The sequence below is a fragment of the Drosophila pseudoobscura genome, chromosome 4, assembly GCF_009870125.1.
Source record: "Drosophila pseudoobscura strain MV-25-SWS-2005 chromosome 4, UCI_Dpse_MV25, whole genome shotgun sequence".
In the NCBI taxonomy this organism is placed as follows: domain Eukaryota; kingdom Metazoa; phylum Arthropoda; class Insecta; order Diptera; family Drosophilidae; genus Drosophila; species Drosophila pseudoobscura.
Window position 1 is genome coordinate 25,900,884 of NC_046681.1, and position 13,623 is coordinate 25,914,506.

The window sequence follows — 13,623 nt, forward strand, 5'->3', positions numbered from 1 at the left end:
TTAAAACATGTGTGTCATATTACTACACTGGTAATTTGAAGAAACAGTTTCAAACGGTTTTAACTATATCCTTTAAACAAGAATTTTTCTCAGATAAACATGTTGTTATTTTTTACATATTTATGCGATTGTAAGATGGCAATAAAAGGAAAAACAGTTTTTGTATTTGATTTTGCAGTTTATTTTACTGAAATTTTGAAATTGAAATTTGTATGGCGAATTTAAAGTAAATATGATTGTGAATTTTTTCAGAAAATCTCCCACTTTCGTTGAAATTCACAATCAAAGTTACGACTCTTGAGATTGGGAATATGTTTTTGGAACATTGAATAAAATGCATTTGTGCTGTCACATTTTGAGGAATTCTTGTACTCCTTCTGTTGCTGCTGCCCCCCATCGCACTGGGAAGGAACGGTTAAGCCGCTGGAAGATGTGAAACAGTCTCCAAATCGCGGCCTAGAAGGCATTGGCGGATCTGGCATTATCCGCACACTGCATGTGTCCTTGGCAAAACGGGCACTTGAATCGTAGAGCACCTGAACCTCGTTACGGTCATCATCAGGGGGACGTGCAATATTACAGAAATTAACTCCCGGCTTGAGACTCATAATATTAGCTCCTGCATATGTTTTGGACATAGCTAATACTACATTCTTAGCCGGTTGGGACTGTTCCGGAATCCGTTGATACTCGTAGGTTTCAGAAGCGGGGTATTTCTTTAAAAAGGTTTGAGAATTTAAATTCAGGAATTTATATTTTTGAATTGGTGCTTCAGATTTAGTGGTTTTGGTGTAGCTCAGACTTTCCTTTGATGTTCGTTCTTTTGGTTCACGATTTCCCTTTTCCGCTTTTTCTTCGCGTTGTCCTTTGTTTTTATTTTCCTCGTTTGGTTCTTTATCTTTCTTCGCACACCAACTGAAAAAACCTCTTGATTTGGACGGTTTCTTCTCTCTACGCCGATCTTTCGGATTCTTCCCTGGAGTTCCTTTCGATTTCCCAAATGGATGTTTTTGCTGTCTGTCTGGGAGACTCTTATTTTGTTCGGGTTGTTCTGTTGTAAGCTGTACGGTCTTTACCACTATCCTGCAGTTTGGACATTTGGGATTTGGTTGGCATATTTTTGAAGCAGCTGCTTTTTGATCCGCTTGATATTTCAAATAGGAGCACATAGGCTCCTGCTGGCATATCGACTTGGCGGCCTCAGCAGCTGCGGCTGCTTCGGCTTTAGCTGTTCTATATTTGTCAAAGTCCTTTAATATTTGCTGATCGTAGCTATTCAGTAACGGCATTGTGATAAAACTCTTCCGTGTATTCCTCGTATAAGGTCGCTTTTTGGGCTCTAGGTCGGCGTCTGTGGTACGACTAATATCTGTTGGATATTCAGTTCTCCCTCGGGGCTTTTTCGCTGATATAGAGTTCTCTGTTGGAGATTGAGTTCTCCCTCGGGGCTTTCCCGCTGATATAGAGTTCTCTGTTGGATATCGAGTTCTATCTCGGATTTTTTCTGCTGATGTGGAGTTCTCTGTTGGATATCGAGTTCTATCGCGGAGTTTTTCTGCTGATTTAGAGTTCTCTGTTGGAAATCGAGTTCTATCTCGGAGCTTTTCTGCTGATATAGAGTTATCTGGTGGAAATGGAGTTTTGACTCGAAGTTCTCGCTCAGAAAGAGAGAGGGCTGTTCTTCCTTTGGAATGCAGGCATAGTTTATAGTTCGATTCTTTTTCTTGTCTGATTGGCACATACTTGCAGCCAGAGGTTCTTCTCACTAGAAAAATGTTCGAGCGCTTGTTAGATTTAATGCCGAAAACGGGACAGTGTGATACAAGTTTATCCCGAACCTTCGACATGGCACGTGTTTTGAAAAATTTATCCGCCAAATGCGGCTCAAAATCGGATTTCCATTCGAAATTTGTAGGATTGGGTGTATTACTAGGAAAAATATGATCATCACCGTACCGAGTGTGGGAGCTTTTAGAGGAACTTGAATCAAGAGTTTCTCTCCCATCTTTGCTTTGGCCCATTACAAATGGCTCATAGTCCTCTACCCGTTTGATTTCTGGTCCATGGTCGAAGCTGTTCTTCTCTGGTTTTGTTCGCTTTTGATCGGTCTGAGTCGCTTGGTGGGAAAACCCTTTAAATTTCCCTTTATGTTAGAATATGTTACTCGCTTACTTACGTGTCCTGTCTGCATCCATTTTTCCATTTATTTTGTCTATATATTTCAGAATTTGCTTGGTCTCTGGACGCAGTGATTCGCCGTTTATAAAAGGTATTGATGGTTCAGTGATATTTGCGGCTCCACCACACATGCTTTCGGGGTAATAGCACATATTACACTGAAAGGGATCGAATCCCCTTACCCCATTTTGGACTGTATATGTCCAATTGGTGGCTGCGCTCTCATAGCAGTTGTCCACATTGGTATCGATGATATCTGAGCTTTCACTCGAGCGATCCCTATCTACTAGATGACTTGTTGAGCCGCGCCCACGGGCTCTCTGCTCCATTTCCAGACCCTCCAGAGCCTTTTGTAGGATCGCAATAATCCGACTCATATCGCACTCACCTATCCCCGAATTATTTTTTTTTGGTACTTTCGTAGATGACTTTTTGGGACTACGAGATGAAGTTTGAGTGCATGCCTCCGAGTATTTACACCCACAATTAGGGCGGCCACAACCACATGGCCCCTGCTGTTGTGTCGTTCGCTTGGTTGTAGACCCTCTACGACTTTGATTGGTAGACCTGCCCACACTTTGTGGATCTGGAGACGTCGTTAACTCGCTTTGAGGGGAGTCTGGAGACCTGTTTGGAAAATCCTTCGAAGTAGGACTTCGGCTTGGTCGCACTATCTTAGACTGGGATGTTTGAGCGAATGCCTCAACGCATTTGGGATCACAAGTTTTGGTCACTGGGCAAATGCCACAACTGTTGGTTGCGCCTCGATTAGGATTATCGGTTGATGCCTTATTAGTTTCAGCAGCGGTAATCAGTGGCTTTGAGGTCACAGTGGAGGCATCCGCACATCGTCGACACTTTCGTTTGCATTTGGGGTCTTTGCAGGCATCCGTTCGAGGTTGCCTGGAAAATGAATTGATGGAATGCACACTATTCTTTTGCGAAATCATCTGAGATGTTTTCTTGCGTAGGTTTTCAGCACTAGTTTTCACGGGAATAGCCTCCACACTGCTGTTGCCATTCCGCGTAGGCTTTTCTCTGTGGGTACCACGTCTCTCGGAGTTGCCTTTGTCTCGATTCTTACTGGTTTTTTCAATTGCATTGCTCTTGCTTCGACATGGGCTGGAATCTGTAGATTTCGTAGATGCTCTTCCGTAATCAGTGGGTCCTCGTGACATTGCTTGACTATCAGTATTTAAAGAAGCATGGACACTGCCTCGATTTCCTCGACTCTTGGCCTGTGTCTTTCCGGTATTTCTATCTAGACTGCATAAACTTTCTTGTTTTCGTTTGTCCCTCGTTTTTCTGGGTGGACTTCTTGGCTCGTTGCTTGCACTTGACTGAGATGATCCACGAGAAATTGGTGTGTGCCTTGGGCTATTTTTCTTTGTAGCCTGGTTAGTTCTTCTGCTGCTGCCTTCGGTGACACGAGATTCACACGTGCACGAGGTTCTTTTCTTACCCCCTTTGGCGCACATGCAGTCTTTCGAGCAACTACTACCAGGAGAGGAAGATCTCCCCGTAGACTCATCATAATTGTAGGACTCAGGATATGACATGCGGTCTCGTGCCGAACAGGACATACAGTCTTCGACAGCCGCGTCGTGTATATACTTCTCTATGTCCCTCTCAGTGGGCAATTTCATTATCCAACGGCTATCATCAAGCCTACCGCCAGTACCGCGCCGTAGCTCAGTGATTGAGTGATTTTGGGAGGTAGCTAGTTCGAGACTCACATCCGATGGCGTATACCCCCCATAGTCGGTAGGATCGCACTTTTTTGGGGTTTTGCTTTGGCTTTGCCTGGCAGTGGGTTTTGCTCTGGCCGACTCGCGCGAACGTTTCATTTCCTCGCCACTGTAATGTCTGTGCCTTGTTTTTCGTATCCTCAAACTATCCTGACTCGTCTTGGATGGACTCCTGCTTCGCTCAAGAAGCTTTTCCCCAACCATGGACGTAAACATATGCTTAACGGACTTCTTCAGTGGCTTGTGCTTGAGTAGCTTGGGTTGAAATAGTTTGGGCATCGTCTGAGTCTGAGCCACGCACATCTCGCGTGGCTGGTTTGTCCGTCTCTGCCGCTGTCGTCTGGCAGCGGCCCTCATGGAACACTGAACGGAATGGTCGGATTTGAGGGGCGTGCTCAGCTGATGGTCGTAGGGCGTGCGATTGAGACGCGTACAGTTGGTAACCTCCGCCAGGCTGTTGCTCGTCTCCTCGGCTTGCTCCTCACGGTTCCGGACATCCAGAGCCCAGGTGGATGGATAGGCAGAGGAACTGTATCGTGATCGACTGCTACCCCTGGAAGGTGCACCGCCCAGACTAACGCCGGACTTACCTTCCATCAAGTGGGTCTTATATAGACCCTCTGTCGGTGAACGAGAATTTAATGATTTCTTCAGCCAAAACTTTCAAAACTCACCAGAAGTTTTGATTTTCCTCCAAGAACGGGAATCAGTCTTCAGCAGGGGATACACTTGGGCATTCTTTAGGGTTTTCGGTCTAGTTTGAGATTTGGGTCGTCTGTCCGATCTCTCGCGACTCGATTTAGATCGGGAAAAGGTACGCTGCATGGTCCTCACCCGTTTGGGATCCTTCGCCAGCGAGGATAGCACCGTAATGCCAGTCTTTGACAAGGGACCCAGCGGTGTGGTTGTTTCGGTGTCACGGCCATTACGGACACCCTTGCTCAGAGCCCGTCGCAGAAGTATTTGCTTGGCCGTACGCCGTTTCCTTATATAATCATTCATTGTTGAGGCACATAGGAGCAGCACATCCCAGTTGAGCTGCTGGCAGCATTCTGTAGACAGCTAGCGAACAGCCATCCAAAAATCGATTAGGAAAGATTTATGTCGGTTGACTGGGTTTTTTTTTCTACCAGCAACAACCACCATAGTATGTACCACCGCAACCGGAGGTGTAGCATTTCTTGTCCACCGGATAGCAGCAGGTGTTGACATATGGAGACGGTGGACATCTCGGCGTCGGGTTCAGTACAAAGGGCGGACTGGCAAAGCGATCGTATCTGGGGCGCTTCTTCTTGGAACATTTCTTATTGATTGGAGACCCGGCCGCATTGGGAATGAGCTCCCGCAGTGTCCGATCTAGATTACTCGAATCGCAGGCGCACACGATCACAGCATCTTTAAGATTGTCAATAATCACTCCCACATCCGATTCTTCGCCGCTACGAGCGGCCCTTTTATCTCTGCTCTTAGATAGTCCCTGGACAGCTTCCGATGCGTGGAGTTTCTGTGGAGTCCGGACATCCTCCGACGAGTAGCTCTGAGGAGTCTGGACAGCTCCCGTGGAGCCTTTTTGAGGAGGTTGAAGAGCTCCCGACGAACTGATTCTCTTAATAGCCGTAATCTGGGCCGGAAAAGAACACGTGTATTGGGTTCCCGGTTTTCTCTTAGGGCTGCGAACTCCCTTCCCTCGTTTTGTCTGGGTTCCCTTCAGGTTGGGGTTTTGAAAATCCATCAAAGGACGGGATGTTTGAGTAGCCAACGAACAATTAGGATCACAAATTTTGCCCGCCGGACAAATTCCACAGATGCTGGTTGCTGCATTGGTTTTACTTCTTATTAACGACTGACTTCCTTCCCTTGAAGACATCCTGCTGACGGTCATAGTGGACGCATCCGCACATCTGCGACACTTGCGCTTGCATTTGACATCACGGCAGTCACTGTTGTTGTTGCTGCTACTCCGACCGTACTTTTCCCTGTGGCCATTACTCTCGGAGTCGCTGTTGTATTTACTGAAATTTTTGTGGCTACCTCTTCGATTTCTGGTCTTGTTTTTGTGTCTGTTTGGGGAGGAGTTCGAACTTCTGGATCTTTCTGCTTTGTAGGTCTCACTGGCTCTCCTGGAATTTTGGGTCTCACTATGTCTCCTGGAATTGGATGCCCTATGCCGTTTTCTTTCCCGTTCTATAGCATAGTTGGATTCCATTTCATACTTCTTTCCTTTACCACTGGCATACGAATAATCTGATCTTTTACCCTCAGCTGTGCTCTCAATTGGACAAATCCGCCTGTCACGCCTTAAATGCGCCGGGCCATCAGGAGTCAGATTTCCAGAGTTCAGTGCAGGCAAACATCTATGACACTTGCGCTGGGCCGAGGTGGGAAGTGTACAGGATTCCCACATTGGACATTTTTCTGGGACTCCTCTGGAGGCGGGTTTGCTCGGTTTGCTATTAGCAGATATTTGCTGGCCTTGGCAGCGGCATTCGTTGTCCCTTCTTGATGGTACTGGGGAATACGAGTCTCTCAGTCCCATCGATTTATGCCATTCGTTCTGTTGACTATTCCTTCTACTAAATTCATTTCCAGCACGAGATTCAACTTCGCCCCTGGTGGAATGGCTTGGACTTTCGCGTATCCTTGTGCAGTACATAATAAAGTGGGACACATCGGGCAGCATGTTCTGGGGTTTTTGTCTTTCCCTGGCTTCTTCCATTTCGTATTCGCTCTGCATATCGTTGTCATCCTGAGAATTTTCAATTGGGTTAAGATCCCAATCTGATGCATTGTTCTTCCTTATATAGTTCATTTCGCTGGGTATTGGCTCCCTGAACTTGTCTCGATTATTCCGTTCGGATATACCTGGCTGCATGCTCTGGCTGCTTCGTCTTACCCTGGATTTTTCTACTGGGCAGGGGCACCGCCTATCGTTTCTATTCTGGGCATTTCCGTTTGGTCTATTCGAATCTGATCCTTTGACCTTCCTTATATAGTTCATTTCGCTGGATATTGGCTCCCTGAACTTGTCTCCGTTGTTCCTTTCGGCAGTATCTCGCTGTACGCTCTGGGTTCCTTGTCTGTCCCTGGCTTCCTCCATTTTGCATAAGCACCCCTTATCGTTTTGATCCTGGGAGCTTTTATTTGGTCTATGATTCAAAGCAGATCCTTTGGCCTTCGTTTGTCGGGCTATTGGGTCCTTGGACTTGGCGCGAATTTTCCCTTTGGATATGACTGGCTGTATGCTTGGGTTTCTTTGTCTTTCCCCGGCATCTTCCATTTTGCATAAGCACCCCTTATCGTTTTGATCCTGGGAGCTTTTTTTTGGTCTATGATTCAAAGCAGATCCTTTGGCCTTCGTTTGTCGGGCTATTGGGTCCTTGGACTTGGCGCGAATATTTCCTTTGGATATGACTGGCTGTATGCTTGGGTTTCTTTGTCTTTGATCCCGGAAATTTTCATTTGGTCTATGATTTGAAACTGATTCTTTGATCTTCATTCCGCTGGATATTGTCTCCCTGGACTTGTTTCGACTATTCTTTTCAGATATTTTCGGCTGTATTCTCTGGGTTCTTTGAGTTTCCCTGGCTTCTTCTATTTCGCATATGCACCCCATATAGTTTTCATCCTGGGAACTTTCATTTGGTATATAATTCGAATCTGATCCTTTGATCTTCATTTGGTCCCTGAACTTGCTTCGATTATTCCTATCGGATGTGTCTGCCTGTATGCACTGGTTTCTTTGCCCTTCCCTGAAATCTTCTATTTTGCACAAGCACCCCTTATCGTTTTCATCCTGGGAATTTTTATTTGGCCTATGATTCGAATTGGATCGTTTGATCTTCCTGGGCTTGTCTTGATTGTTCATTTCATTTTGATCTTTGATCTTCTTTGGTCTGGCACTTTTACTGGCTGTACTTTCATCCCTTGGTCCTATGATCTTCTTCGATTTACTGGATTCCCTGGACTTTGCTGGACTAATCTTTCTGCTGTTTTTACTCGTGGGACCAGCACCAGCACCTCCAGAACCACCAGAAGCACCAGCACCTCCAGAAGCACCAACAGCACCAGCAGCACCAGCGGTTCCAGCACTTCCAGTCTTGTACGTTACCTTACTGTCCAGGTTGCTGTTTTTACTCGTGGGACCAGCACCAGCACCTCCAGAACCACCAAAAGCACTAGCACCTCCAGAAGCACCAACAGCACCAGCAGCACCAGCGGTTCCCGCACTTCCAGTCTTGTACGTCACCTTACTGTCCAGGTCTTTGCCTTTTCGTGGAGGAGTTTTTGGAGGAGCTTTACCCTGTTCTCCATCTGTTTTCTTGGCTGCGTTGGTTGGGCATTGGCAGCCCCCACAAATCGAACATGAAACGGCCGCGACCATTAAAAATGGATTGTCTTCTGGGACTGCACTGCACGAGTTCCCCTCAGAGCTACCATGATTGGACAGATTGTGTTCACAATTTATTTTGTTATCCATTTTTGGAGCCAAGAGGAGCAGCAGTAGTACATCCCAGTGAGCATTTGTCAGATGTGTCAACAAAAGAAAAACCACCCCAGACCACTTTCTAGGGTATTCAAAAATGTTCTGTCGTTTTTGTTTTGTCCTATGATTGGGTTTATTTTATGATTTCAGAAGCTAGAGAAGCATCCAGAGCATCACCAACAACATGGACAGCAGCAAGCATGACTGTAGTCGCAGTTGTAGCAGCTCCTGCCCACCGGACAGCAGCAGGTGTTGCAGCTATACGCCAGGCAACGCGGCCTGGGGTTCAGGACAAAGGGGGGATTTGCAAAGCGATCGTATCGGACCGTTGGACCAAGGCGCTTCCTCTTGCGTCTCTTCTTCGGGGCGTTGAAAAAGCACGTACAGTCCGTATTGGGTATGAGGTGTTCCAGCGTTCGCTCCAGATTGGTCATATCGCACTCGCACAGGACCTCATCGTGCAAATGAGTTTCACTGTGACTCACCAGGCAGCTGCAATGTCCTTGGGGATCGCAATCACACGTGCGGTTCACATTGTCTTCGTCGTCCTCGTCGTTCTCCTCATGGCAGTCGCAGCACACACAAGATTTTGCATTGCCATGGGTGATGCACACGGGAACTGTGACATAGCGATAGGTCTTCTTGCCTGGCACAATCACCTCCTCCTTCTGGTGAGAGCAGGTCGTTTCCTTGCTGAACGGCAGAGGATTGTCGGGAGGCGTTGACGTGACCTTGCTGCTGACCCATGCTGACTCCGTATTTTTCCCTCGGGCTTTCTCGACGTCTCGAATTCTGTTGGTATTTTCGTTGCTATTTTTGTTGGTATTTTCGTTGCTATTTTTGTTGGTATTTTCGTTGCTATTTTCGTTGCTATTTTCATAGGTTTTTCTGGATACCTCCCGGTCGCCGTCCTCGCAATGGCAGTTCCTGTGACTTGGTGGATTACTTTGCATATAGCGATCATTGTCACTTACGCACATACATCGTTTACTCTGGTTTCTGCTATTTTCTGAGACTCCATCATTTCCTCCACCGTCCTGTCCACATCGACATCTGGATACTTGTCCACGGTCTCCTTCACGCTCTTCATTTGTTCGTCGAGAACTTTCACTGTTTCTCCTCCTTTGGAGTGACAATGATGGACATTAGTTCTCCTTTTAATCAATTCAGATCTTACCCACGAGGAGGGGGTCCCCCTCGCCTGCATCGAATGTGAATGGTATGTTATGCTTTAAAAATCGTCAATCGGTATTCCCACACACTTACCAGCCTTGCGCAGGTGGAGGTGGAGGTTGACGATAACGGTCATCGCCTTGGAATGAGTCTCTCCGATCCCGGGGGTCTCCTCTATGGCTTACATAAATTAAATAATAGTCGAAAGATTTTAATGTGAATCCAAAATTCTTACCTGCGTTGCTGAAACGGACGATTCTCCCGGTAGCCGTCGCTGTAAAAGGCAAGTTTAAGATATTTATGATGATTATTTAGAATAATTAATGGAATGGACACTACTCTGGGTGTAAGATGATGGCTAATCAATGCTATACCTATTCATAAGATAGCTACAACAATTTGCATCATATCTAACCGATTTAAACTGCGTTTAACCCCTATTGTTTATACCCCCATTGGTATAAAGTTCTCGGGCATTCTCTTTTGAAGCATTCGCTCGAGTCGAGAATCAGTATGGGAGCCACCACTTGCTGACATGAACGATGACTTTGCGGGTAGATACTCTTAGAGATCTTTAAAGTTAACGACTCTTCAGGCAAATGAACAGACGGGACAGATTTGATTATCAAATGGTTCTAAAGCTACGAGTATTACAAAACTCTTGACTTCTTACTTGCGACGACGTTCCATGCCATAGTTTGGGCCAGGTCCATATCCAGGATACTGACCATAGTTTGGACCAGGCCCATACCCTGGTGGTCCTGGTGGTCGTCCATATCCAGGTGGTCCTGGTCCAGGTCCATAGCCAGGTGGTCCTCGTCCAAGTCCAAATCCAGGTCCAGGCGGCGGATTATAGTAGCTGCGCCAGGGGAGTAAAATATCAGTTCATGATTGTTAATGGTATCCATCGTCTCATACTTGGGGGCTCCTCTGGCTGGACCTGGGCCGTACCCGGCTCCTGGAGGTGGATAGAACTGATTCTCTGGCGGTTTGCTACCAAAAACACAAACGCTTTATTCTATTTGGGTGCATCAAGAGCATAATGGCCGTACTCACTTGACAACAATCAGCAGGATTGTGGGTTGCTGTGGCTGTTGCTGCGTTTGGGAAGCCCCTGTCGGGTCCATTATAGACGAAGCCGCCGATATACCTTCGGAATTGGGACGAAAGTCACTTTGGCGGTCCGCCTCCAGCATGGTGGCATTGCTGTGCAACGACTCAATGGTCCTTATAGAGGTCCTTCTCGTTCCGACTTCACGTTTATCCATTTTAATCCTTTTCTCCTGTGACTCCTGTGGTATTGCCCGCTGTGCTAGTGCCTTATGTGACAGAGCCTTCTGAGACAGTGACAGTGCCTTTTGTCCCAGTGGCTGGTTATGCTGTGCCTTAGATGTATTTGACTTCCTTTTCTGCGTCCGTTGCCGTTCCTCTTGTAGCCTTTGTTCTTCTGCCTGTTCTTCTTTTGCCTTTTCTTCTGCCTCTAGCTCTAATGCCTCCGGCCAGGGAACGTCTACGGGTTTGCGTAGAACACAGGTTGGACAGCGACAAACCGATTGCTCTGGTGGCGCTTCGTCGTCACACAACATATCCCAATTTAGGATTCATCATGTGTATCATGATGAATGCGGCCGAAATCTGTCTAGTATTTGAATTTGTCGTGTGAGACGACAAGCTGTGAGAAGCTCTTTGACAGCTCTAGCAGGGATTGCTTAGAGCGGGAGAGAGAGCTAGCCCAACCACCATTCCGAAGGATATGGAAGGGATTTGCGTATACTGGACGGTGGACTCATCGACGGAGAACAGTTGAACTTTTTTGGGATACGCTTCTTCTTAATTGGGGTTTCCTTCAAGTACTTCCTCTTGATCAGGGGACCCTGACGGGGGGGTATCTGCCCATTGTCTGGGATTTCACATAGGGATATCCTTTTGATCTCGAAACCATTCGGTGTCGGATGACCCGTTCCCACTGATCTTGTGTTGGGTTTACTCATTATATCCTGCAGTTTTGGAACAACTTTCTTTTCGAACTTTACTTTTGTGAGACGGTCAAGTCCTGGCGCTGTGTTGCCCACAATTTCTTGTCCACTCTTCACGCGCCGAGTCTTAAGGGCGGACTTAAGTGGTTTCTTGAGTCTGCAGGCATTCAGATCGCTGGTGCTGACGGCCTTTTCCGCGGTGGCTCCGACGCAGACGCCACTGGAAGCTGAGCTCGTGATGGATTCGGTTTGAAGTCGCTTGTTTCTGGTACTTAACTTCTTCCGACGCTCCTCCATCGCTTTGTAGTGCTCCTGCTCCTCTTCCAGTTCGGCCAGACTCATGCTGGCACTTCTATACCAGTCATCCAAGCTGTCTGTGCTCTTCGGTTGCTCCTCCAGTTGCTCCTCTATGTAGGAGTACGTCAACTGGGTATTCCTTACGCCGCCTGCACTGCGGATATCAGACGTGGAGCTTGAAGTCATGGCGGTGCTGTCAATAGTGGACTGAGAGTCGGCATTTTCTATGTAGATGGAATTACTGCCCAGTTCGTATTCGTTTTCGTTCTGTGTCAGGAATAGTGGCGGTGGTGTTGTGGGTAAAGGTGGCGCCTGCAGAGGCAGGGTGTCCCCCTCATTTCTTTTTTGAGAGGTTGGACTGCAACACATGTTACCCAGCTCCACATACTCACAGTAACCGCGACAACACGCCATGGGACACCACATGGTGGTGCCACTGTCCTTCATGCTCTTTTTGCTTGACTGCTGCTCAAAATGTTCCGTTTTAAGATGATTCTCTGTAATAGATTATTCTGGGTAAATGTGTTTGCGCATAAATAAAACTTATTGATATTACCTCCGCTATTAATATTGCTTATGGCCTCTAAAATCCTCGGCCATAGATCCAAATCTTCTGTGCTGCAGCCTTGATTGTGCAGGTGTATATAGGTGGGTTTCACCAGACGCTTACGCCTTCTCTCACGTAGCCAAGGCATTCGCACCACGCTAAACCTTGTCTGAGTGCTGGCTTCAGTAGACTCGACTGGGGGCAGACGACTGTTGTGGTTCGCTGCCCTCATGTTACTAGGATGAAACAGAAGGCTATTGCTTTTCAATCCTTCCGAGCCCAACCCCATGTTATATGTTGGCTGCGGCTGCGACAGCAGATGTGGCGGTATCATGTAAGGGGACTTGTGCCCCCCAATCTCTCTCTGAGAGGAGATGAAGCTGTTCAACCTATAGATGGTGTCGCACATCATATCGGTCAGGAGTTGCATCTTGGACTCCTGTGGACCTCCTGACTCATAGTTTGGGTTTATCACACACTCCTTATTTAACTCTTTGTGGACTGGCTCCGATTCATTTGCTAGTAATTGGAGCAGACTGCTCTCCAGTGTACTGGCAATGACCTTCAGCTCGTCTACAGACGCGCTCTGGTGGCCTGAGCTGTTGACATTGGTAAAGAAGCTCCGAGGGCGATTATTTCGCTCAAGAGTGGGGGCATACTTCATGCCATATTCCTGGCCGGAGTTCATGCGCATCTGTGGACAGCCCAAATTCTGATACTGTAAGAAGGATTCCACTGGATCCAAATAGCCGTAATGCAGGTCTCCTTTTGCCTGGTGCAGTTGCTGAGGCTGCCCATAGTCCATGGGCATCGACATCGGGGAAAATGGGTATGGGTAGGACATCAGCAGTTCCCTTCTCCTTCGCCGCCGGGGTCTCAGACTCGGACTGGAGCCCTTGGCCTCAATATTAACACAAACCTGGCGTCGCAGAGTCGTGGTTTTGGTTGGTATTGCAGCTGTTGGCTCCAGTCTTTGTGAACGTAAGCGTCGCTCTAGCATCGCCAATGATCTGTTCATCACTCTCAAGCAGCAGTTGCTCTAGTAGCCAAAAATAATCAAATGTTTTACTTTGGAACTTTCGAATTTAGTTTTTTCTTTTGACAATAATTTTCAAATGAATTCCATTTCATTTTTTCTACAGTACTGTCAAAAATATTACAGATTTGACGTTGACGTGAGCGACTGCACCATCGATTGGCTCAAGCGACGCCAAGACGAAG

The 13,623-nt window shown here is 47.0% G+C and overlaps 4 protein-coding genes across 14 annotated transcripts; all 4 read right to left on the reverse strand.

Moving 5' to 3' along the window:
* Positions 1-157: 157 nt before the first annotated feature.
* On the reverse strand, positions 158-4,963 carry LOC6903115 (uncharacterized). Of its 9 annotated transcripts, none has more exons than XM_015180801.2 (4): positions 4,601-4,963; positions 2,177-4,546; positions 1,957-2,131; positions 1,562-1,765 (listed from the first exon to the last, which is right to left on the reverse strand). In XM_015180801.2, the coding sequence occupies exons 1-4, from the start codon at positions 4,926-4,928 to the stop codon at positions 1,705-1,707; spliced, it is 2,934 nt and encodes a 977-aa protein (XP_015036287.2). In that variant the 5' UTR covers positions 4,929-4,963; the 3' UTR covers positions 1,562-1,704. The 9 variants fall into 9 exon arrangements, 7 of the variants coding, with proteins under 7 accessions (XP_033236532.1, XP_002132825.3, XP_015036287.2 ...); XM_015180802.2 differs by having other exon boundaries at positions 1,625-1,765; positions 1,839-2,131; XR_004469407.1 differs by having other exon boundaries at positions 1,628-1,765; positions 1,957-2,108; positions 2,173-4,546.
* A 60-nt stretch (positions 4,964-5,023) lies between these two features.
* LOC117184163 (TRIO and F-actin-binding protein-like) lies at positions 5,024-8,437 on the reverse strand. The gene is made up of 2 exons (XM_033380642.1): positions 8,139-8,437; positions 5,024-8,000 (listed from the first exon to the last, which is right to left on the reverse strand). Exons 1-2 carry the CDS (start codon positions 8,401-8,403, stop codon positions 5,053-5,055), a joined length of 3,213 nt encoding a protein of 1,070 aa, XP_033236533.1. The 5' UTR covers positions 8,404-8,437; the 3' UTR covers positions 5,024-5,052.
* Positions 8,438-8,514: 77 nt separating this feature from the next.
* On the reverse strand, positions 8,515-11,307 carry LOC4817004 (basic salivary proline-rich protein 4). Of its 3 annotated transcripts, XM_015180804.2 has the most exons (8): positions 10,639-11,307; positions 10,501-10,575; positions 10,256-10,441; positions 9,818-9,856; positions 9,676-9,762; positions 9,587-9,610; positions 9,392-9,531; positions 9,235-9,336 (listed from the first exon to the last, which is right to left on the reverse strand). In XM_015180804.2, coding segments are annotated over exons 1-8 (1,083 nt in total). In that variant the 5' UTR covers positions 11,169-11,307; the 3' UTR covers positions 9,235-9,334. The 3 variants fall into 3 exon arrangements, with proteins under 3 accessions (XP_015036289.1, XP_001356905.3, XP_015036290.1); XM_015180803.2 differs by having other exon boundaries at positions 8,515-9,531; positions 10,639-11,306; XM_001356869.4 differs by having other exon boundaries at positions 8,515-9,531; positions 9,676-9,756; positions 10,639-11,305.
* LOC6903117 (uncharacterized) lies at positions 11,190-13,528 on the reverse strand. Its single transcript, XM_002132791.3, has 2 exons — positions 12,412-13,528; positions 11,190-12,352 (listed from the first exon to the last, which is right to left on the reverse strand). Exons 1-2 carry the CDS (start codon positions 13,418-13,420, stop codon positions 11,310-11,312), a joined length of 2,052 nt encoding a protein of 683 aa, XP_002132827.2. The 5' UTR covers positions 13,421-13,528; the 3' UTR covers positions 11,190-11,309.
* Between the last annotated feature and the right edge of the window lie 95 nt (positions 13,529-13,623).

What these genes read in the sequence shown, in the direction of transcription:
- LOC6903115 (XM_002132789.3), bottom strand. Translation starts at nt 4,928, where the DNA reads ATGAATGATTATATAAGGAAACGGCGTACGGCCAAGCAAATACTTCTG. An exon ending in GAGGAAAATCAAAACTTCTG is followed by an intron (nt 4,547 to 4,600) that starts GTGAGTTTTGAA and finishes GTTCACCGACAG; the next exon opens with AGGGTCTATATAAGACCCAC. An exon ending in AATGGATGCAGACAGGACAC is followed by an intron (nt 2,132 to 2,176) that starts GTAAGTAAGCGA and finishes GGAAATTTAAAG; the next exon opens with GGTTTTCCCACCAAGCGACT.
- LOC117184163 (XM_033380642.1), bottom strand. Translation starts at nt 8,403, where the DNA reads ATGGATAACAAAATAAATTGTGAACACAATCTGTCCAATCATGGTAGC. An exon ending in TGGAAGTGCGGGAACCGCTG is followed by an intron (nt 8,001 to 8,138) that starts GTGCTGCTGGTG and finishes CTGGAACCGCTG; the next exon opens with GTGCTGCTGGTGCTGTTGGT.
- LOC4817004 (XM_015180803.2), bottom strand. Translation starts at nt 11,168, where the DNA reads ATGTTGTGTGACGACGAAGCGCCACCAGAGCAATCGGTTTGTCGCTGT. An exon ending in GGCATGGAACGTCGTCGCAA is followed by an intron (nt 9,857 to 10,255) that starts GTAAGAAGTCAA and finishes TGCCTTTTACAG; the next exon opens with CGACGGCTACCGGGAGAATC. An exon ending in CCTCCACCTGCGCAAGGCTG is followed by an intron (nt 9,611 to 9,675) that starts GTAAGTGTGTGG and finishes CATTCGATGCAG; the next exon opens with GCGAGGGGGACCCCCTCCTC.
- LOC6903117 (XM_002132791.3), bottom strand. Translation starts at nt 13,420, where the DNA reads ATGAACAGATCATTGGCGATGCTAGAGCGACGCTTACGTTCACAAAGA. An exon ending in AAGCAATATTAATAGCGGAG is followed by an intron (nt 12,353 to 12,411) that starts GTAATATCAATA and finishes AATCTATTACAG; the next exon opens with AGAATCATCTTAAAACGGAA.